General features: G+C 43.3%; 1 protein-coding gene across 1 annotated transcript in view; it reads left to right on the top strand.

The window, feature by feature from the left end:
• aplp1 (amyloid beta (A4) precursor-like protein 1) overlaps positions 1 to 19,392 on the top strand; it is a 29,615-nt gene extending 10,223 nt beyond the window's left edge. The window contains exons 2-17 of the mRNA XM_061675076.1: positions 7,704 to 7,883; positions 8,840 to 8,969; positions 10,018 to 10,130; positions 10,233 to 10,420; positions 10,489 to 10,817; positions 11,086 to 11,213; positions 12,995 to 13,069; positions 13,151 to 13,309; positions 13,385 to 13,513; positions 13,767 to 13,866; positions 13,974 to 14,141; positions 14,227 to 14,247; positions 14,601 to 14,659; positions 15,299 to 15,364; positions 15,447 to 15,590; positions 16,363 to 19,392. Coding sequence (XP_061531060.1) covers positions 7,704 to 7,883; positions 8,840 to 8,969; positions 10,018 to 10,130; positions 10,233 to 10,420; positions 10,489 to 10,817; positions 11,086 to 11,213; positions 12,995 to 13,069; positions 13,151 to 13,309; positions 13,385 to 13,513; positions 13,767 to 13,866; positions 13,974 to 14,141; positions 14,227 to 14,247; positions 14,601 to 14,659; positions 15,299 to 15,364; positions 15,447 to 15,590; positions 16,363 to 16,461 — 2,088 coding nt within the window. The 3' untranslated portion in view covers positions 16,462 to 19,392. The remainder of the gene's footprint in view (positions 1 to 7,703; positions 7,884 to 8,839; positions 8,970 to 10,017; positions 10,131 to 10,232; positions 10,421 to 10,488; positions 10,818 to 11,085; positions 11,214 to 12,994; positions 13,070 to 13,150; positions 13,310 to 13,384; positions 13,514 to 13,766; positions 13,867 to 13,973; positions 14,142 to 14,226; positions 14,248 to 14,600; positions 14,660 to 15,298; positions 15,365 to 15,446; positions 15,591 to 16,362) is intronic.
• The last annotated feature ends 3,887 nt before the right edge of the window (positions 19,393 to 23,279 follow it).

Below are 23,279 nucleotides of genomic sequence, written 5' to 3'. Positions count from 1 at the left end.
TGACTGTTCTCGGTCCGCGAAGCAAATGCCAGTAATGCCACTGGACAGGTCACATATTTTAGGTTAGACTTCAAAATAAGGGTGATACACAATATCACAATAAATGGCAACGTAGACTGAGCGATTAATTGTTTTTTACCAAATGTTTTTTTTTTTTGGGGGGGGCGGGTGGGAGGATTCTTTAGTTTTAATTGTTTTCCCAAATTCATACTTTTTTTTCCAATAACTATAATTCAAAACAATTCAATTCCCCGCAATCATGATAATAATAAATGAGAAAATGACAAAAATGGACCCATGGATAATAACTGATATCTGTACTTTATGTATGAATTGTTTTGGGGAATAGGACTGTAGCTATCATAATGTGTCAAGCAAAATATTGCAAGATTATTATATCGTGAGTTACTCTGTGATTCCCAGTCCGACTTGCAAGTAAATAAAAAATCAGGTGCCAGTTTTGGCTGCTTATTGAGAACCCACACGAACCGTAGCGATTATGGGGCCATCTGCTCCCACTGGGCTCAGCTGGAGACTGGACTGTTGTAATCTGGCATGATGAGGCTGGATTTAGAGAAGACTATCATGGTAGTGCATATTTTGCCACTAAATGCTTACAAAAACAACTTGGCATTGCATTAATCAAATAATGTACAGTGAAATCGCCAAAGCACTAAAACTAAGCTAAAAGAATGAATCATAGTTTGCTTTTTTTTTTTTTGTGAGGCCAATACAAAAGGGTACCAATGATTGCGATGAAAACCATAGAATCGCATTTGTAATTGACTGAATTGCTGTAGCATAGCAAGAAAAATGGCACAAACTTGACTGTCCTGACTGCTCAGTTTAAGGCCGCATGACATCATTATAAGTAAAAGACGAAGGGGAATGTGCACCGGACAGGCAGCTGTGTACACTGTTAATGTGAAGAGACTCACCTCTCAGGCACACACAGTAATCCTCCCTCTGCATGTTTGCGCCGTGTCATTACAGTCATGGGACTACATAATTAGTTGTTGTTTTTTTAAGTTTCAATATACAACCGTCAACTTATTTTCTACTCTTGCCAGTTAAGGAGGTTTCAAAGGGTGTCGACCAGCCTTCCTTTTTACAGTTAGGAAAGTCATCCAATAACAAGCAATTTTTAAAAAAAAATCTCAGCGCTTAACTGCTATGGCAACATGGTAGGGTACGTGTTAGCACACGGTTTCATTTCTTAAACATACAGCGCTTATTTTATTTATTTATTTTTTAAGTTGTATGCCAGTTAAAAATGTTGCAACAGTATAGTGGAATAGTGGTTAGGGCATTTGCGTGGGTTTACTCCTGGTACTCGGCCTTCCTCACACATTTAAAAAAAAAAAAAAAAAAGAGCTAGAGTTGGGTTGAGGCGGCACGGTGGACGACTGGTTAGCACATCTGCCTCACAGTTCTGAGGGCCGAGGTTCAAATCCAGGTTCCGCATGTGTGCAGTTTGCGTGTTCTCCCCGTGCCCGCGTGGGTTTTCTCCGGCTACTCCGGTTTCCTCCCACATCCCAAAAACATGCGTGGTAGGTTAATTGAACGCTCTAAATTGCCCGTAGGTGTGAATGTGAGTGCGAATGGTTGTTTGTTTACATGGTGCCCTGCGATTGGCTGGCGACCAGTTCAAGGTGTACCCCGCCTCTCGCCCAAAGATAGGCTCCAGCATGAATGAATGAATGTTAGGTTAATGGAAAAGTCCTTAATGCAGACAAGCGCTATAGAAAATTGATGGATGGATCAAAATGTTTCTTAGCCAGTTACATTATTGAAGTTTGGAACAGATCGTGTTGGATTTTGGAGGTACTACTGGACTGGACTTGAATTTTGTACAGTATTTGATAAATTTCTGCGGGAGTACGCAATAGGTGGAGCACAATGCGTAATGTTGCGTTCACTCCCCTTTGAATAGAAAATAAATGTGTTCGATCAGTCTTGAGTCAGAGATGGATAATAATGAGTTTCAATGTGCAGAACCCCTTCCTCCTTTGTCCCCTCCCGCTCAATGAGAGGCCCTCAGACTAATGTTAACCCTCTCTGGTAAATGCACACCACATCAGGAAGACATCTGACGGAGTCGAATTAACTCAGACGATTACAGTGATGAACGCTCACGAATCCATCGGCTCATTTAGCACTGTCCGAGGGAAAGGAAGGCGGCGGGTGTTGAGGTACAATTGGCGGCGTGTGTCACACTATTGCGTCAAAGCCGTAAGGACGGAGAGATATTCAATACAGACTGCATAGATGGAGCTCGGCCATAATGGGAGGCGACGAGAGAAAAAGGGAATATCAGGAAAAATGGAAGGAGGGGTGTCGAGATCGGGCACACCCACCGATCAGCCATCTGTGGCGCCGGGGGAGCACAAAGACATGCTCATTAGAACCTTTGTGCATGCGTGCGGGTTTCGTACATGCACAGCTTAGTCATCCATCTGAGTCCGTTCTATGTGAATGTGTTCTCTGCACGCTATTGGCAATTGGTGGCAATTTTCAGTCACGACATGATGGGCCTCTCTGTAGAATAGCACCAGTCATTATCCAGCCATCCATGTTCTCCTGTTAGGGGTCACGGGGAGCTGGGTCCTGTTCCAGCCCAGACCGGGTGCCAGTAAATCACAGGGCACATATGGGGACCGCCAACCTTTCTCACTTACATTTACAACGTCACTGAGTTGGAAGTGACGGACGGACGTCAGGCGAGGGAACAGCTCCAGCATTGCACCGGCCACTAGTCATTGTGAAATGGAAAAGGGTCTGTTTGCATGAAAATAAGTATGATAAGATGAGAAGGACCAAATTTTAACCATCATGCTAACTGTTGTGATTTATAAATACATTCAGGGATTGACATTAACAGGCGCCAACTCGCCAAATGCGGGTCAGTTTCCACCCAGGCGGGTACCACAGCCACTCCCACGGTTTGCTCGCCCCCCCCCAAATCAAAAAAACATTAGTTTAGGGTTATGTGATTAACATTATAGGTTACTGTATAATGTGCAGTATCGGTTTTGCTCTCACCAGAAATGGATTGTAGAATGTTTTGTGACATCAGTGATGTGATGATGTGATGCATTCAAGGCACGGTGGAAGGAAAGAAGCAGATTGTAAGAGGTGATAAATGATCGGTGGGCTTTTCCGCCCCGGCTCGCCTGCCAGGACCGAGAGATTGCGTCATTAAAGAGGATGAAGTCATGCTGCAACAGAAGGGTGGAACAGGTGCTGCAAATTTAATTTGGAGCAAGGGAGATGATGCCTGAGGAAGAAAATAAATAAACCTGCTGCTCCGGGCTGAGCACAGACATATCTCCGTTTTTGTTGCTGGAAGAATCTGTTGTATGGTTATATATGTAGTTCTTATGACCCAGTTTTTAGTGCAACAATAAGTAAACATAATCATAGCCACACACCCGCAGTTCAACTTCCGTGGTTCAGCGTGGTATCGTCCCGGTGGGAACATTTTGTTTCTAAGTGATGCTTCCCGCCATGGAGACCGTGACGCAGACACGCAATTGTGTAGCACCGTCGCTAGTAGAAACGAGCAACAGTGGGAGCAAACAAAGGCAAAGAACATAAGAGTAGTGCGAGGGACAAAGTCAACGCATGTCTCCGCGTTATTAATGATGCAGCACTCTTGCGTCGGCCCGCTGGCACTCTTCACGCTCATCAGCGCCGCAAGATGATGTGTGGGACTCAACGGGCCTCACCGACGCACGGCACAGCCGCAGCCGAGTTTGCCTCACTTTGTGTTGGCGCACACTTGCACCGCAACACTCAAGCTGACGTGACTATATTCATTCAAATAAAAATTGTTTTAAAGTTCGAAAAACACGGGCTGAAAATGAAAAGAATGTGTATAATGATTCATTCACAACTATTTTATTTTTAGATATGATTAACAGCCCTTTATTACACGACAGAAGCCTATTTTGTCCATTTAAAGAAGTCCCGTAGAACACATCCTGCATTGTGAGAGAGGTTGCACATTATTTGCCATAAGTACAAAGAACTGAGAGCGAGCGGCATGGCTGCAGTTTTCACTCGGCGAAGTACACAAGTCTTTGGAGTCTGGAAGATGCTATTGAAAGCCGTTCACCTTTGACAATGGATTCGGAACTAGGAAGCACACGAATTCCTTACGGCTCATGAAAGCGACTCGCCTACGATGAGTGCTGTACGTCAACAATGTCCAAGCACACCGGCCTGGCAAGATGGATAAAATGTGAAACCTTGAAATGTTTTTTTTTTTTTTTTTTTTGGTAAATATTTATTAACTTTGTACTGTACTGGGCGTTTCAGGCATGAAAAAAAAACCCTAAAAAACATTACTTTTGTACTGTACTGCAATATGGGTGTATATGGCCTAAAAAAAAAAAAAAAAAGTGCTTCAATGTAATGGACAATCGGCTATATCGGACGACCCCCGCCTCAACTCGTCCGTTCTATCGAAGTTCCACTGTACAAAAAACCATTCGCACCTATGGACAATTTAGTGTTCAATTAACCAATCGAGCATGTTTTTGGAATGCCGGTGGAAGTCAGAGTGTGTGGAAAAAAACCAAAAAGTAAGCGCTAGGAGAAAGGCAAAAGCCACACAGAAACGCCAGAACTGAGATTCAAACCCCATTGCACCATCGTCACTGTACCAGATCGCTGCACTATTGGTCACTTGACGATTCGGCAATCATTTGCGCAGTGGCATTATATCGGCATCACCGCATTAGTGGTTCACTTGCATTGCTCAATGATTCGCCATACTTGTGTTTTTTTATGTCCTAAATTTATGTTTTGTCACATGTGGCTCGAGTGACTGCGACTACCTGAGATAAATTCCTTGTGTGTCTTGTAACATACCTTGCCAATAAAGCTGATTCTGATTCTGATCCCTCAGAACTGGAAGGCAGACTAACTAACCGCTACAGTGCTGCCAGGGTAAAAAGTATTATAATCAAATAATTACATCAATAATATATATATATATATATTTTTTTTTTTTAAACACTCCATTGGAGCATACATTCTCACATATTCACCTGAATCACAAACTGGAGAATGAAGAAGATGAAGAAGATGACCTCTGCCACCTTGGCAGAGGTCATAAACCACTGGAAAAAAAATATACTGAATTATTCTGTGGCATTGTGTCTGAGAGGTTTTTGTGCTTTCCTGCTGCACGGCTCTTGCTTACCAGCATGCGGAGATGCGTGTGATTGAACAGCGAACTGGGTCACAAACCAGCAGGAGGCTTTCTACATGGATGGCGCACCGCTTTGGGACAAGCTGGGGTAAAATAAACAAATGTGAGCGTTTTTTTTTTTTTTAAAGCAGTACTTACCTAACAGGGTTCATCATGAGAGGGACATCTAATCTGATCCCAGATCAGGCCGGCGCGCAGCCCTGCCGTCACGGAGGTCGGGAGCCTCGTGCTCCTGATGGACTCCTATTGATTGGAGGGCGGGAGTGCGGCACACAGTTGCAGTCTCTCCGCATTGATTTTCTGCAAGTGCACGAGCGGAGAGCAAGCAAAATGAGAGCGCTTGGCCCGGCGGGAGAGACCTAGGTTATCGTCTCAAATATCCGGAAGTACTTTTTCTTCGTGGCTCTGACCTTCCCCGCGTCAAAGAGAGATACTTGCTGAGACGTCCGCTCAGCAGCTTCGCAGGACAGCAACCTCAGCAAATGCATTCTTTAAGCAACTAAGCCCCGAAGCCATACAACATAGTCAATAAAAGTCAAACATGCATTCATTTCACATTCTAATTTGGCTTCCCAACCTTCTGGAATCTGATGTGATGAGCAGCAACTTGCAAGAGAGCTGGCGTCGGATAAGTATCCTGCCAAAATGAAAACAGCAGCAAGGGCCAAGATCCCAAAAGAGCTTTTTTTATTGGCAGTAGAGCGGAGTTATTTCGAAGGCAAGATGGTTGGAAAATGACATTTTTCCTCTCATTTGCTCTAAACACAACAACTCATTTCCACGCACGAGCTCAATGACTTGTGCCCTAAAAGGGCGTGGTCTACTGAATGACATTCAGAGCTATCGGGAGATTCTAATATTAGAGATTTAGAGTGTGCTTGGATTCATTTTAAGGGGTGCTTCTAAAAGGGGACAGGGGTGCTGTCCGACCATCAGAATCATTTCCCAGCTAACGCCGACCGAACAACATAAACAGCTACGATAAAATGCGGCAAAAATGAGGACTGATTATGATAACAACTGGCGTAGGGTCAACAAATTGTTGAATGCTGTATTTTCGTCATGCGTTTAACAGGCTACTTTCTGGTTCATGGAGAAGGAGGAGAAAAAATCTGATAAGGCAGAAGGGACCTGAACATTTGAGAAAATACAGTATAGTTCTATTCCGAATTGGCCGTCCTTGGCTTGGCCCAACATGTTGTTTTCCACACACTGAAGGATTTGCCGTGGTAAATATGGAACCGGTTTAACACTGACGATTGTCGACCCCGAGCATCTTAAGACCAGATCAGAAATCTTAGCACGGTCACACACAGCACAGGATAATCTTTCCGATAATCGGGCCTTTGCTGACTTTGAATGGATAAAAAAAATAAATAATAATAATAATGCTAAAATTGGGCCCGATTATCAGTATGCGTGTGGGTACACACGCACACGCTTAAGGTTGACCGCGATACTATAGTTACTGGGACACCTACAAACACCACTTCATTGTTCCCGTAGCAAGTACGGTAATGTAAAATGATCGCTATGAATTTTAATTAGGACTTCAAAAAGTCAAGCTGCAGCCCGGCCCAAGAAGCGTTTCTCTTTGATCAGGCATCACTCTCAATTTTCTTTCCTTCTCACTTTCTTCCTCCGGGCAACTCTCTTCTAATTGGCTCAGCGGTGCTTCCAGCCTCTCTGTCATCTTTTGCTCTCTCTCTCAAGTCCGTCTTGCAAACATGAAACGATTGCTGCCATACAAAGGTTCCTTTTTCTCTTTTACTGACTTTATGTGGTCCAAAAACATGCCTGCGAATGTCGTCGGAGTCCTTGTTTGTGCTGATTGCAGGCGCGTCTCTTCTTGGTGTGTGTCGTGTTGTTAATGTAGTGAAGTGGCTCATCGGTCAATGAAGTAGATTTAACACCTGACTCCCTGCCAGAGCGGCTGTTTGTTTCTCAGTGCGCGCTCCCCTGGGTCCTCCCCGGGTGCAGGCAACATATTCCACGATCAATAGCAACATCCAAGAGGGCTGCCATCAGGGGCGTGAAGGCGTGCGCTCGTAGGCAGCTATATTTTATATACCGTGTGTTTATTAGATCGTATATATTTACATCCTGCACGCCTGAACCCTCGGTGCACCCGGCAAATGCGGCAATAAACTGAGCTTCTTATTGGCTCTTACTTGTCATTGGCTTAAGGGTCTTCTTTGTTTTTTGTTTTTAAACAGTGAGCTATCAATAGATCTTCTTTGACTTTGAGTTCTGTCGATATCCTTTTAAAGCTCAGTTCTCTTGTGCCTTAGCTTAACTTTTCCGTTTTGAAATCTCACTCTCGGTCCGTGCCGCACTTCTCCGGGTTTATTGCGCGAGTGCATCTAGCAACTACCCGTGATGCCCGCTTGCCCCCGGATCAGCTTCACTATCATCCGTCAATGGGTTTGTATCGACTCCTCCTCATCTCCTTTGTCTCCCTCTCTCGCCGCTCCTTCTTCTCCAGGCCCTGTCCGTGAGCGAGGCGAACGGGCCGGGCCCCCGGGTGGCGGAACCTCAGATCGCAATGTTCTGTGGCCGTCAACTGCTGCACATGAACCCGCAGACGGGCCAGTGGCAGCCGGACCCTCAAGGCCGCAAGGACTGCTTCAAAGATCCCAGTGAAATTCTCTCCTACTGTCAAGAGGTATGGTATGGTAGCATTTGTTGTCAGTCCTCAATATATGTCAAACATACAGAGGGGCTGAAATTGCTTTTCCAAAAAACCACTGTCACAAAAAACAAACAAAACAAAAAACAAAAACATAAAGACATCAAAGACATCCATGTTCTTTGTTGGATGAAGCGGCAATCGATGAACGGACGTGATGATGCTATTTTATATGACGCCTTTTTGTAAAATGGTCCGGAGCTGCATAGAAAACTTTGATCAGTAAAATATACGGATTTTATATAAACTATTAATGAATTCATAATGATTATACATAATCATTAATAATTCATTTCTATATAACACAGTATGTTATACACTGTAACATAGTCTATATACTTGCAAATTTCCCCAATGTGGGACTAATAAAGGTTATCTTATCTATTTTTTTTTGTTTTATCATTCCATTATCGTCTCTTATTGTGTACTTATTGTGTACTCATAGTCTGCACAATCACACATAATTAACACCCACTTCCTGAGAATTGTTTTTAGAGGAAAGGGCACCCAAGCGCCACCTGGCGGCCACAGTGAGCATATTTAGAACTGAAGCGGTAGCGCGATTAGATGGCTCATTATTAATGTGTTATATATATTGCTGACCTCTTCCTCGAAAAGACACAGTTTTTGCCAGTTATCCAAAGCAATGAGATGATAAATGAGAGAGTCAAAGACAAGAACAGACAATAAGACGGGAGCACTGCCACGTCTAATGCGGCATTAGACGGAGGGCCTTGCTTGCTGTTACAAAGGTGCATGAGTCTTTCCCTTATGTAGTCTTCTTCCGACACCCCGCAACCATTACTTGACCCTCCTCCTTGAGCCCGTCCTCTGACCAAATGTCCCCTTGTCCGCCCCTCTTGTCTATATTCCCTCTGCTCTCCCCTTCTATCTCTCTTCCTTCCGTCTCTGCATGGACCCTGCACCACCAGATGTACCCAGCGCTTTCCATCTCCCACGTAGAGGAGGCAAAAAGTCCCGTGAACATCCCTTACTGGTGTAAGAAAGGCTGGAGCCACTGCCAGGCGCGCCCCTTCATAGTGGTGCCCTATCGCTGCCTAGGTAAGAACCAAACAGACTACTGTCATACAAATCATCCAAATGTGTAACTTGCGATGCATCCGGTGTAGTTGCATGGGGAAACAACGTCTTAGTGCATCAAATTGATTTCCTCGTGAAATTGAGAAAATCATGGAAAAGCAAGTAGTGATTACATCACAATTACAATCCGAGTCAGAATCCTCTTTATTTGCTATGAATGTCAAGACAAAAAAAACACAAGGAATTTGTCTCAGGTCGTTGGAGCGTTGGAAATTGTGTGGGGAGGAAATTACATCTCCTTTAGGCAAGAAATTGTATTAGTTCCACCGCTAACTGCAATTCATTATTAATAGGAACCAAGAGTAAAAGCACAAGCAAATAGAAGCAGTTAATGTGAGGCAGTTCCACATTTCTATTGTAAGAAGAAGAGAAATAGGCATCTCCTTCAAATAGATGCTTGGTACTCTCTGTGTTGTTAGTAAATGGCCAGATTTTGAGAAAATATGCCAAATAATGAGTCACCGATGGTAGTGGTTCACTGGCCTGACTGTCGCGCACGACGCGTGGGTTGTTCCCACTCAGTGATGGTGTGAACGGTCCTTTGTCTTTAGTGGAAGGATATGGAAAAGAAAGGATAAACACAAAATGAAGCACTACTATGATTTTCCTGAGCAGGGTCTACGGCGTCCAGTCATTAGATTAGGACCACAATTCTTTCACTTTGAGAGCATCTTGAGATGGTTTAGCGTTGACGTGTTCTGGACAAACCCGACCGCGAGGATTCCTTGGTGCCAGATCCAGTGATGGTGCTAGGGGGGTTTGGGGGGCAGTGCCCCCCTCAACACTGTGCCTGTATGACCCTGTTGTTGTTAGCCAACTTTGTGAATTAATAGCAGCCTTTGCTGACTTTGAGCGAGAGAGAAAGAGGAAAGAAGCTCAAAGTAGGCCTGATCAACAGTATGTGTGTAGCTCGCTTTCGACTCCCGTGAACCCAGACCTGGACTAGCGCTGGAAAGTGGATGGATGAATCTCACACCGAGCCCCTTTGTGTATTTCCGTTTTGGTGCAGAAGGCGAGTATGTGAGCGAGGCCCTGCTGGTTCCAGACCGATGTCGTTTTCTCCACCAGGAGAAGATGGACGCCTGCGAGAGTTACGTGTACTGGCACAACATTGCAAAGGAGGTGAGATACATGGAAGATGTGCACTACAATAACATGTGCGTGTGATGCTTTAATATGTGTTGGTGAACCGTTGACGACGACTTGCACATTCTTCTCCTGAAGGCGTGCACTGTAGACAATCTGGAGCTTCACAGTTACGGGATGCTTTTGCCTTGTGGAGAAAATTTCCGCGGGGTGGAATATGTATGCTGCCCAGGTCGTAGCAGCTCCAGCATTAAGGCGGAACTGGAGGAAAGAGAAGTCCTGGCTGGCCATCAGACCTCACAGAATAGCGGAACACTCAATTCTGCGTAAGACGCCACTGACGCATTCAGTTTAGCATGTTTAGATATATGATCACCGCCTTTTATTTCCACAGCGCCAAAGTGAGAGCACCCACCCCGAGCCCCTCCCCCGACACAGACATGTACGAGACGGACATGGAGGACGACGAAGACGAGGTGGTGGAGGAAGATGAGGAGGAGGAGGAGGAGGAGGAGGAGGAGCAAGAGGACGATGAGGACGAAGTGGACGAGGAGCCGCTGGAAGAGGAGGATGAGGAGGAGCCCGTAGCAGTGAGAAACGCAGAGAAGTACGAATACCCCATCGACTCCGGTCCCTACCAGACGTCCGACTATCTGGACTCGTCCTACTATGAGAAAAGCTACAAAACCACAACGTCACCACTTCTGATGAAAGGAGACAGCGGTACTTGTAATCATCCCCTCTTGATAACGCACAACATTTTACTCATGTCTATCGCTATACAGTGCGTCTGCGATTCACTTTTTTTCCACATTTTATGATGTTACAGCCTTATTCCCCCCCAGAAAAATCTATTTTTATCCTCCTCATAACAAAATGTGGAAAAAAATGAAGCGCTGTGAATACTTTCCGGATGCACAGTATTATTTTAACTTTAAAGCCAGCCAAAGTGAAAGCAATAACCTCTTATTTCCTGTCGCCCTCGTTGCAGTGACAACCCCTCGACCCACAGATGGCGTGGACGTTTATTTCGAGAAGCCAGTGGATGACACGGAGCACGCCAACTTCCTGCGTGCCAAAACAGACCTGGAGGAGCAGCGAATGAACCGCATCAATGAGGTGAATTTTACAGGCTGCATGGAGACTAAGAGCAGGCTAATTACTCCCGTATAGCTGGCAGGTGGCGTGACACAAGCGCACTTGTTGATTCATCACTCTCCAATTTGCAACACAAACACTCACCTCGACCAGTTTTATCTGCTTTCCGAGGAGCAGCTAATTAAAAAAATAATGTGAATGCGGATCACTAAGATGACAATTATAATTGGCTCTGTGATTGACTTGCAACCAGTCCAGGGTTTACTCGGGAGCCACCCGCGATAGGTGCCAGCACCCCGTCAACCTGACCTGGATGGGTGAGCTGGAGCATATCCCGGCTGACTGGACTGACCTGGACTGGTCAGCGGCCAATCACAGGGCGCATTTTGACGAACGACTACCGGTAGTCACATCCGCACCTATGGACGATCTCTTCAATAAGAGTCTTCGATGAACCCGCAATTCTCAGAACTGCGAGGCCGATGTGCTGAGCACTTCTACTGCGATGCCTACTCTCTCACAGTCAGTTTTCAAATGTTTGTTGGTTTGTGAACCACTAGATGTACACTCTGTAATTACAATGCCAACTGATGTTTAAGGCAATTATCTGGTAAACCACAGGAGAGACTATAAATAACTACTCACTATTTGCAAATGCTAAAACTCGAGTGGTTAGGTTATTCTAGTTACGTTATTATAGTTAGACTAATTGTGTCCCAATATACGAAAATACAAAATGTAATTCTCTGAGTAATATAATGTTGCACTCCAGTTTTGATGAAGGCTTGAGATGTTATCACATTATACATATGACCACATTTGCATTTATATGCAGTACTGTTTATCACTGTTCCAAATCAGCTGACGGCTTGTTGAACTGCTTGGCTTCATTTTTAACCTCATTATCATGGATCATAAAATCATTTTTGTCCTACAAAGGTGAACATTATTTGAGCAGTGTATTTTGTGACTGCAATACAAATAATGCGGGCATATGAAAAAAGGGAACCTATTCGTATTCCCATGGGAATGTTTTTTTTTTTTTTTTTTGTCTGTCGCTCGATCGCTAGGTAGAGCTAAACACGGATCGCAGTTTTATTTGGAGTATAATAAAATAGTAAAAAAAAAAAAAAAAAAGTAATATGTAATTTAAAAACGAAGAAGGGCTAAAGAAAATGGATGGATGATGAAATTACCAGGATGCATTAGACCTCAAAAAAAAATATTTTTTTAATTACTACAAACAATACTACAAATACTGTAATGTATCTTTGTTCAGTTATTTATGCCAGCGATGTATACTGTAGTGGATTTGAAGAAACAAATTTGAAGAAACAATACTGTAGATTGTTTCTTCAAATTTGTCCAATAATATTAATCATTTTGAAAACTTAATCATAAAGTTCACTGATCTAGGTTGACTGCTCGCAGAAGGAGTTGTCATTGGAAATATTCAACAAGGTTATCACCTTATGAATGCCTGAGGAGAGAAATCACTCTCAACAGGATAATCTTTTCGAGGCAGACATCCAGTCATCCGGCCTTTTCTGACTTTGATCGCAAAAGGGGGAATCGGGCTGAAATTAGGCCCGATTATCGGTACGTGTATACCCTGCTTTCCGCAACTCACCGCCATTCAACAAAAGCAAAATGCCCCTTTGTCGGGCTCTGAGTCATTATGAGCTTTTCACTGAATATTGTAAGCAGGCAGTCTAGGACCATGCATTCAGTGTGTAGTTTAAATGGAAAAAAATGAATGTGCATGAATCTGTTTCCTGACGTGAAATCTTTCCATTTCTTAGATCATGAAGGAGTGGGCCGAGGCAGACAACGAGTCAAAGGATCTGCCAAAGTCAGAGCAGCAAGCCATAAATGAGGTAAGATTGAATATGTCAGGTGGTGTAATGATGAAGCTGCTTGCAAGGCCTCAATTTTATTCCGTCATCCTCCGTCCGCAGCACTTCCAGTCCGTGCTGCAGACGCTTGAGGAACAAGTGGCGGGCGAGAGGCAGAGGCTGGTGGAGACTCATCTGGCTAGAGTGGAGTCCATCCTCAACAACAACCGGCGGCTGGCCTTGGAGAACTACCTGGCCGCGGTCCAGTCTGACGAGCCGCAGGTCAGACGTTAGAAGGCGTAGAAAATGCACCGTCGCCAAATGGCCGCGCTGAAATACTCCCGTCAATCCTTGCAGCCGGAGCACGTGCTGCAGGCTCTGAAGCGATACATGGCCGCCGAGCAGAAAGATCGCAGACACACACTCCGGCACTACCAGCACATCGTGGCCGTCGACCCGCAGAAGGCTGAGCAGATGAAATTCCAGGTGCGTGACGCATTGAAATGTAATGCCGTTTACTGAAAATTCTTTTGGTGTCGCTTTAATAAACTGATTAAAATAAAAAAATAAATAAAAAAACAAAAACAAGCTAAAGGTTCTATTCATCTTCTTGAAGCTGCGATTAAAGGTAGAGTTTGCTGGCGACAGAGCCAAGGTTATTTGTTTTTTTTCTTCCAACAGTGGAACCTCCATTGTCAAAACGCAATCCCTTGTTGACTTGCAAATTGCCTTTTTCCAGGTGTACACACATCTGCATGTGATCGAGGAGAGGATGAACCAGAGTCTGGAGCTGCTCTACAAGGATCCCATCTTGGTTGAGGAGCTCCGTGATGATATCCGTATGATCAAACGTTCTTTTGGGGGTTTGGAAAAAAAATCCTTCAGGTTGCATTAAAGATCAGATTCACCCATGTTTTTTTTTTCCCCCCTTCTGTGTTCCTCGTAGAAGAGCTGGTGCGAGCCGAGCGGGGCGACATCAGCGAGCTCATGACTACGTCCTTCTCCGAGACGCACACCACCGAGGAGCTTCTGCCAGCTGAGAGCGAGGAAGAGAAGGATGACGAGGAAGAGGAGGACAGAGAATTCCAGAACAGGCCGTATCCTCCCCATGTTGGTATGTATTGTATCTGCAGCTTGTTAAGTCGAACCCCATAGGCTGTTTTTTCTGTTAACATTGTCTTTTCTCCTTGTCGCTACAGACCCGCAGTCTAATAAGAAAGGTGAGCAAGGATTCCGTCTCTATCTATCCATCGATCTATCTACCCATCTTACGGATGGGGGTTAGGGCAAAGGGAGGGTGTTTTACCAACTTTCAGTAACAATGGGGGGAAAGCGCTCGTTAACACTTCACTTAAATCCTATAATTGTCTGTGCTGGCCTGTCTTATATCTTTCTATCCTGTATAATTATTTTTGCCACCCAAGTAGTTTGGATGCAGGACAACAAATCACTGCCGCATGCTTCTGGAAAAATGGCAAAATGAGCATTTTGTTAACAACTTTGTTCATAAGAACAGTTAGTGAATAAGGTTTGGTGTTCTTTACTCAACGTGATGATGATTTTGTGTTTGCAGGAGATGAATATGACTATGCCACATCTGAGAGGGCTCCTACTTATGAATATGAGGAAAAGGTCCGATTCTTTTTTTTTTTTATTTTTGTCTAAAATGCAACTAATATTTAAAGGAGACATACGTTGCAATTTTTTTCATGATTGAAAACGTTTCTCAGGTGTCAATCAAAATTTTATGAACTTCTGTCAAAATACACAAATGATCAAGAATTATAGCGACAGTCGTCGTGAGACTCTGGTTCACATCAAATCAGTTTTGGGCTGTTCTGTCTCATACAAATGCCGAGTATGGATTTTTTTTTACCATGACAACCGTGGGCAGAGCTAGGGCATGCGAGCGTACTCAGCGTTGCCAAACTTGCAACTTTGTTGTTGTGTTTAGCGACCTTTCTGTCCCGACAAATCTAGCAAATCTTTTATAAAACAGTTTATTTTAGTACTAAAATGACTTACTATTTTTTATTTGGCTAACTTTGAAGCGGAAGTACGGAACGGCTCACTCGCTCACAGATACATTTTCAGAAATAGGCTGATTGACATTCACACTTGCTGGGTGGGCCGGCACACCAAAGTCCCAACTACAGTATCAGTATACACGCAATTCAAAAGTCCAATTTCATAATACGTCCACTTTAAAGCATTATTCGACCCAAGGCTCATAATTGTCTATATGTTCTCGCACATTCTTTTCCCGATTAGATCAACACATCTGTCGAACTCAAGCAGGTTGTCTACAAGCCTGACGAGATCGAGAGAGATGAACTCGTAAGAGCGACGTGGCGCAATCATCAATGTTCACCAAATTTGCCAAGCACACGGTCGTCACGACGCGTCTTTCTTTCCGCAGCAACCCGACGCCTTGGAGACGTTTAACCGAGGCGCCATGGTGGGCTTACTGGTGGTGGCCGTGGCCATCGCCATGGTGATGGTCATCAGTCTGTTGCTGGTGCGCAGGAAGCCCTACGGCATCATCAGCCACGGCATCGTCGAGGTAGGACCCCAGGAAAGCCACGTGAAGCCGCCAGAAAAGTACTTGGTCCGGCGCAGACTTTTGCTGAGGTTGAAAAAAAAAAAAAGTTGAAAAAGTTATTTTCTCTTAATATTACAACTTTTTCCTCAAAACAATGCAACTTGATTCTTGGTAATATTAAGATTTTTTCATTTTATTTTTTTTACTGTAGCATTCTGACAATCTTTGCAACGTTTTGTCTTTTTTCTGACAACAACATGACTATTTTCAGCAAATTTAAAAAAAATAAAATAATAATAATTTCATTCCAACTATGTTTTTATCATAGCATTTTGACATTCATTTATGATTTTATTCTTGTCACATGACACCTATTCCCTCTAATATTACTCCTTTGTTCGGTGACTATTAGTTTCTTTCGTAACATTACGACCGTTTGTATTGTAGCATTCTGACATCATTCTCGCAAAAGTTCAACTGTTTTTCCAACATTTGTTCTTGGAACATTATGAGTATTTTCTCTTAATATTACGCCTTTAATTCCATCCATTAATATTCCATCTTATTTTTCTGGGGACAATATGGTCTTTATTTGTTCTGAAATGCTCATTTAAGTACTTTTATCTTTTCATTGCATAATTGCATCCCACATAAACACATAAAATGATAACCTGATCTGATGACATTTTGAAGAGATTCAAGCATCCACACACAGTGAACGTCCTGCTTGTTTCTCGCTGGTAAAGCGTCTTTCCTCGCGTGTGAGGATTGAGCTCATGTATGTGCCCAGCAGGTGGACCCCATGCTGACCCCAGAAGAACGACAGCTCACCAAAATGCAAAACCACGGCTACGAAAACCCCACGTACAAATTCTTCGAGCAGATGAACTGAGTTCGTAGCACGTCGAGCGCTGGTTTCATCCCGTCATCGTGGAGGTGCACCAACCACACCGCCTGTGATGGATTGACAACATTGAGATCACATTCATTCACTGGATAAGCTCAGTCTTTAGTCCAAACCTATTGTAAATGACCAACTACATCAGTCATCATTACCAAAATGTGAATAGTGAAATATTACACTTCATCTGATGTAATCTCCATTGGATTAGATCCTGCTGCATACTGTAGAAAATATTCCCACGGAAACAATCATCAGAGTGGCATGACTTGACCTACTGACACACCAGAAACGGAATGGCGCATAATGCTTTATGATATTATTTTTCCATATTCGACTTCATATTGTGTCGCGGTAGCTATAGTGTATCCGTGTAGATGAGTGTGATAGGCAGCCTGTTCAGCCTCATTTAGCGCCACGAATGACCAATTCAACTCAATTTTCCTTCATCATCTCCGCAATTTCCAATGAGGTCATATAGATATGATTTTAAAAAGTAATTAAATCTGAGAACAAGCCCTCAACACTCGCTTTTATTAAATTGGCAAATATACAGCCAAATATTCGGTTTAGCCTAATTAAGTTTATTTGTACTGCAAGCTAACTAACGGTAAAAGAGAATATAGATTTAATGAACGCATGACAACTCGGCTGCTGTCACTATTTGTGTTGTTCCCGTCACTTCTTAAAAAGTCGCCGTTCCAAACGGATACTGTAAATATCATCGGACGTACAGTTGGGCCCAAAACTATTCATAACCCCGTTTAGATGATGAGTTATTTGTCGAATGGATATCTTCTGCCTGGAAATAACATGGATATAGCAGAAATGGACTTTAAGCAGTTTTAATATTTCAAATATCAGATTTTATTTTTAGTCCTATTTTCTCAACACATACTTGTGCAACATTCTAAGGGATCTTGGTACCCTTTTTTGACCTCTGGGTACTGCAGCTTCCGCCCACATTCCAAAAACATACATGTGAGGTTCATTGAAGACTAAATTGTGAATGTGAGTAAAAATAGTCCAAATCAGCTGAGTCGGCTCCAGCTGATCGCGACCCGAATGAGAACAAGTGCTGTTGAACGGACGTATAAACATTAGATATGCTTGAAAAGAGGAAGAGTCTGAATAATTTTGGACAGTATAAATATTTGTTTTGTCGTTTGCCACTTTCTTGTGTCAATCCAACCAGAAGATTCCTATTTACTTTGTTGAGGGGATGATGAATTCCGGGCTCAAGTGTATCCTCCTAATAGTAGACGTTTTTATGACTCATTGATGTTAACGGATAATACATCAACGTAGTGCATTGTGCTGTAAACGAGACGGAGACGCATTTTCCTTACATGGCTGATTGAAAACGGACTGTTGTAAAAAACCAGCACAAGATGACACAGTAACTTCTTTCTGAATGTATTTAAGGTAGACGTTGAGACTCCATTCCCTGAGTTAGCTTATTTTCCCTGCTGTCAGTCCCAGAGTAGTGACGTTAGGACACGCGACATGCATTGACACTCACGTCGTCCCTTTGTAGCAGCCTGTTCATTATGTGTCAGGTGAGTGTCAAGGAAGAGGAATTGAAAAGCTGAAAGTGTACAATACTGAGTGCAGTATATTGTGTCAGTGTGTGTATACAATCCTAAAAAACACAGCACACGTAGTTATAAGTAGTGATAGTATGTCGTTAAGCTACTCGTCTTGACATCTTAACAGGAAATATTAGCACTCTATTGATGCTTTGATACGTTTTTCCTCTTGTTAGCCGTGTGTGTGTCAATTTATGACGCCACTTAAGAGAGTCACATGGCAGGATGTGCAGATAATCCCCCTTTTTGGAGATATTGCAAAAAAAAAATAATAATAATAAATAAATAAAACGCACGAAAAACGCAGTTGTAATGGTGTGTTTGACGAGGCGGGTTGTGTTACGACGGGTCACAGCCTTTGTATAATTTGTACAGCTATGTTAGTGAATGTCCACAGTTTAATGATACTACTGAAACCATAGATGAGAATAAGCTTGCCTGTTTTTATTTTGATCGCAAAAACCATCACTGAGGGTTCCCTACCAGCATTTAGCAGACGTAGTAAGGTATGTAATACCGTAGTTACCCCCAATCACATTTATACGTGTCCTCTGTTCAATTCTCTCCCTGTGAAATATTAAAAACGTCATTGAGATTTTAATTGCTGCGTTGTTGCCTTTTACAATGCTGTGTTTTGGATGTAATTATATTGTATTTTTTATTTATACTGGGCGTAATAATCACTTGGTTCGAGGGTCGTGCTTTTCACGTGTCATTTTAGGAGCTTGTATAGTAAAACGATGACATGTTTAAGATAAATGTGAACTGTAGTCAGGTGTACACAGCTTAATTGGGAGCGACAGTGAGGCACTAAGCACAATCCAACCAAATTGTTCTGTATGCGGTCGAGATGGGATTAGATTAGCCGACATTTCCCTGAGTTGTGTCATATCTGATGTCTTCGTGGATATAGCTCCACTTCTCATTACTGCTGTTGCGCTTCTTGAGACGGCAAACTAGCTGGGACTGAATCAACAGCGCCTCTGCTGGTGGCAGACAAGTACTGCATTCCATTTTGCCTCCAAGTCACAAAAAAATCAGCAAACAATTCCACACAAAGGATTGATTATCATGGCTATCCGTGGCTTGCGCACAGATGTACGAAAATGTACGAACGTGGCACTGTACCAACACAGAATTGTTTTTCCCCCCATATGATCCTTTGATCAAAGCCATACACCAAGAAGACGCAGATATTCTAATTTGACAAAAAAAAAGTGTTTTCTGTTGTGTAAATGTATACTTGCAAGCAATCGGAGGCTGGAAGAAAAAAATAATTTAAAAAAAACACCAAGCTAATTGATAGTGTAATAAAACTGAATGACCCATAAAATGTTGTGTTCCTTTTTTTCATTGATTGTCACTTGCAGGTTTTTTTCTGTATCTGATGCATCACATTCAGGACACTTGACGCAGTTAATGTCGTTCAGCGGAGCAGGAGATTGTGAAGCCACACTGCATCTAATTGGGACAATCGTGCGGCTTCATGTTCATCTCTTCCTCTCTAACTCCTCAAACAACTACGGGAAACAGCTCGTGACCATAGGTGAGGGTAGGAACGTATATCGGCCGGTAAATCGAGAAGTTCGCCTTTCGGCTTGGCTCCTTCACCGTAACGGACCGATACAAAGTCCGCATCACTGCAGACGCTGCACCGATCCGCCTGTCGATCTCCCGTTCCATTCTTCCCTCACTCGTGAACAAGACCCCAAGATATTTGAGGTCCTCCACTTGGGGAAGGATCTCATCCCCGACCTGGAGAGGGCACGCCACCCTTTTCCGACTGAGGACCTCGGTCTCAGATTTAGAGGTGCTGATTCTCATCCCAGCCACTTCCACACTCGGCTGCAAACCGCTCTAGCGAGCCGGCCGGCCGACCGGAGCTGTGGCCGTAAGGTAGTCGGTGCCTGTCGAGTCGCCTCGACTCAGGACTTTGTGAATCGGTGGGGAGAATACTTCGAAGACCTCCTCAATTCCACCGACATGCCTTCCCATGAGGAAGCAGAGTCTGGGTTCTCTGAGGCGGGCTTTCCTATCTCTGGGGTTGAGGTCACCGAGGTGGTTAAAAAGCTCCACGAGCTCCAAGGCCCCGGGGGTGGATGAGATTCACCCGGAGTTCTTCAAGGCTCTGGATGTTGTGGGGCTGTCCTGGTTGACATGCCTCTGCAACATCGTGTGGACATCGGGGACAGTGCCTCTGGATTGGCAGACTGGGGTGGTGGTTCCCCTTTTTAAGAAGGGGGACCAGAGGGTGTGTTCCAACTACAGGGGGATCACACTCCTCAGCCTCCCTGGTAAGGTCTATTCAGGGGTGCTGGAGAGGGGGGGTCCGTCGGGAACTCGAATCTCAGATTCAGGAGGAGCTGTGTGGTTTTCGCCCTGGCCGTGGAACAGTGGACCAGCTCTTCAGCCTCGGCAGGGTCCTCGAGGGTGCGTGTGAGTTCGCCCAACCAGTCTACATGTGTTTTGTGGACTTGAAGAAGGCGTTCGACTGTGTCCCTCGTGGAGTCCTGTCGGGGGTGCTTCGGGAGTATGGGGTACCGAACCACCTGATACGGGCTGTTCGTTCCCTGCACGACCGCTGTCAGAGTTTGATATGCATTTCCAGCAGGCAGTCGGACTCGTTTCCAGTGAGGGTTGGACTCCGCCAAGGCTTCCCTTTGTCACCGATTCTGTTCTGAGAAAATAATACAATGGCAAAGTACAGGGTTCTCATGGGAACTTAGTCATATTTCGTACAAAATTAATGCAGTTTTAGAAAATTACTGACATTTTTGTTTTTTTATGTGGAATGATTGTTTTGTTATGCGGATAAGGCTTAAGTGTGAAAGTCTCGCAGTATTCAGTATGTTTTTGTTTTTTTCATTTGTCTTGCCGCCACAAAAGAGTAGCAAAGAAGAGTGTTATGATGAAGACCACAGGAGAAACTGTTATCTTACTTATTACGATGAAGTATATCAGCACTTGTCTCTGTGCTGGCTGGTCAGTACAATGTGGCTAATAATAAAATAAGGGAATGCCGTTTTTAACAAAAATGGACCCTGTGTGTGTGTGTGTATGTGTGTGTTGTCGGTTTCCTTTGACGTCACAGCAAATGACTCCCTGCTGTGCTCAATGCTGTGACAGGCATCAGCAAACATCACGCTAGCAGCACTTGAACCAAGTGAAGACTTGACATACATGCTGAGCACCAACGTGATCACTAGCGCTAGTGAGTGGGTGGCCCCACATTTTCTTTAGAAATTACAAAGAAGTGTCAGTCACGAACACCGCACAGGTTTCCTTCATCCGCACCACAACTCTCACATTGAGTTGTACTACTGTGAGAAAACAAAAGGCTGTACAGTGACAGTTTACCAGTCAAGCAACTAGTATCAGTCATGTTATCTGTGGTTCCTCAGAACTCCACAGCCCACGTATGTCCACCGTCCGTGGTAAAGTGACTCATATTTACCACGACCTATGTTACATGGCAGTCTGCCTCTGCATTTTGTTTAGCTCACCAACCCTTTGATTCATTCAAGAAATCACACAGGTGTAGCCAGAGAACCATATTTGGTACCTTAAGTGCGGGATGAAACTCTTGTTCCCTTTACAATTAACTACCATTAACAGCTGTCAAATGAATGCACAGTGACATACAACATGAAACCAAAGTTGAGCTGTTTTATGTATGTAAAGTAAAAAAGGCACCACATACCACCATCAAAAGCTCAACCACATCCCAACTGTACAGAAGCTTTGGGACTGCTTTGTTATATCAGGGCCTGGACACATTGCTATCAATGACAGAAAAATGAATTCCCAAATTCATCAAGACATTTTTCAGGAGAAGTCAAGGCCACACGTCTGCCAATTGAAGCTTAACAGGGGAGAGGGGGGGGGGGGGGCTGTTCTAGATGAAGTCAAGTTTCCCATTGAATACCAGGTGACATTTAACATGCCAGAAGATCAATGCAAATTTGAATAAAATGAGATCATGCTGTCTGGTAATTTGTGGCATGAGCCCGCAAATGTCACACACACACACACCCACATTAACATCTCTGTTTATAAGAAATTGGCAACCAAACTTAATGGAATGTTTGTAGTGTAATAAATGAAAAAAATAATTGAAGCCATTTATACTTCTTAGTGTTGTAACAAGAATATTTATCAGACAGAAACAGATCACACACAAGAAACAGATGGGCAGTAGGAAAAGAAAACACTGAACAACTCTCACATTTAAAGGTTCTCACAACATCTGCAGCCAAGGTTTGTATTTATTCATTCATTTTATACTTATATGTGTATTGATTTTTTAAATAACAAATTATTATTATTACGCCTTGGATCAAGCTAATTGAGTATATATTGTTTCAGGGGTTGGGGATTTAATGTGTATATTTACTGTATGTCCATTCTCATGCAAATTGGTTTATTTTATGAATTATATTTTTCCTTCCACTAGACAGTATGAATTTGATTATGAATCAAAGTAGAGAGATAAACATCCTGTTTGATGATCTAAGACAGTGTTTCTCAAAGTCTGGTTTGAGTTCCACGACTGGTACGGGGGCCTCACTCGCGTGATACAATATGTGAGAATTATCTTGACTGAACTGTGCATAATGATAGTCTCTTAAAATTATTGTTTTAATCCAATACAGTACATTTGTTAATTACAGTTTTAAGAACAATACATTTGCATTTGCTATATTTTGCAACTGTTTACAAAGATTTATTTAGGTGCAGTTTTTAGCCAACTTTTAAGTGCAATGCACTTCAATGATATGATTATTTAAGTACAGTTTTTTAGTTTCCTATATTCAAACAGTGACATATGATCATTTTAAATAAATATTAAATATACTTACTAGGAATAAAACCAATGCCTCGTTTTTAATGAGCATGTGAGACCACTATGCTACTGTACTTTTAATGTCGGTCGATACAGTGGCACTAAATATTTCTTGGGGCGGTACAAAGCCGGAGAAAAACAAAACAAAACAAAACAATGTGCTCAAACATCAAGCCTCTAAGAAAACATGCATCTTCACAACCCCTTTTTTCAACACATTTTACCTCAACATATGGAAACAACATTGCAGCCATTGCTATATTAAGCCTTTTAGTGAGCCTTAGCTTGACACGTATCGATCCCCCCCGCCCCGATCCCCTCCTGCCATACACGTCAGCGGCCTACGCTTACCCTCTGCGCCAAACCGCAACAATTAA

The sequence above is a fragment of the Phycodurus eques genome, chromosome 4 (assembly GCF_024500275.1).
Source record: "Phycodurus eques isolate BA_2022a chromosome 4, UOR_Pequ_1.1, whole genome shotgun sequence".
Taxonomy (NCBI): Eukaryota; Metazoa; Chordata; class Actinopteri; order Syngnathiformes; family Syngnathidae; genus Phycodurus; species Phycodurus eques.
The sequence above is the reverse complement of the archived record's forward strand: the minus strand, read 5'-3'. Positions and strand labels throughout refer to the sequence as shown.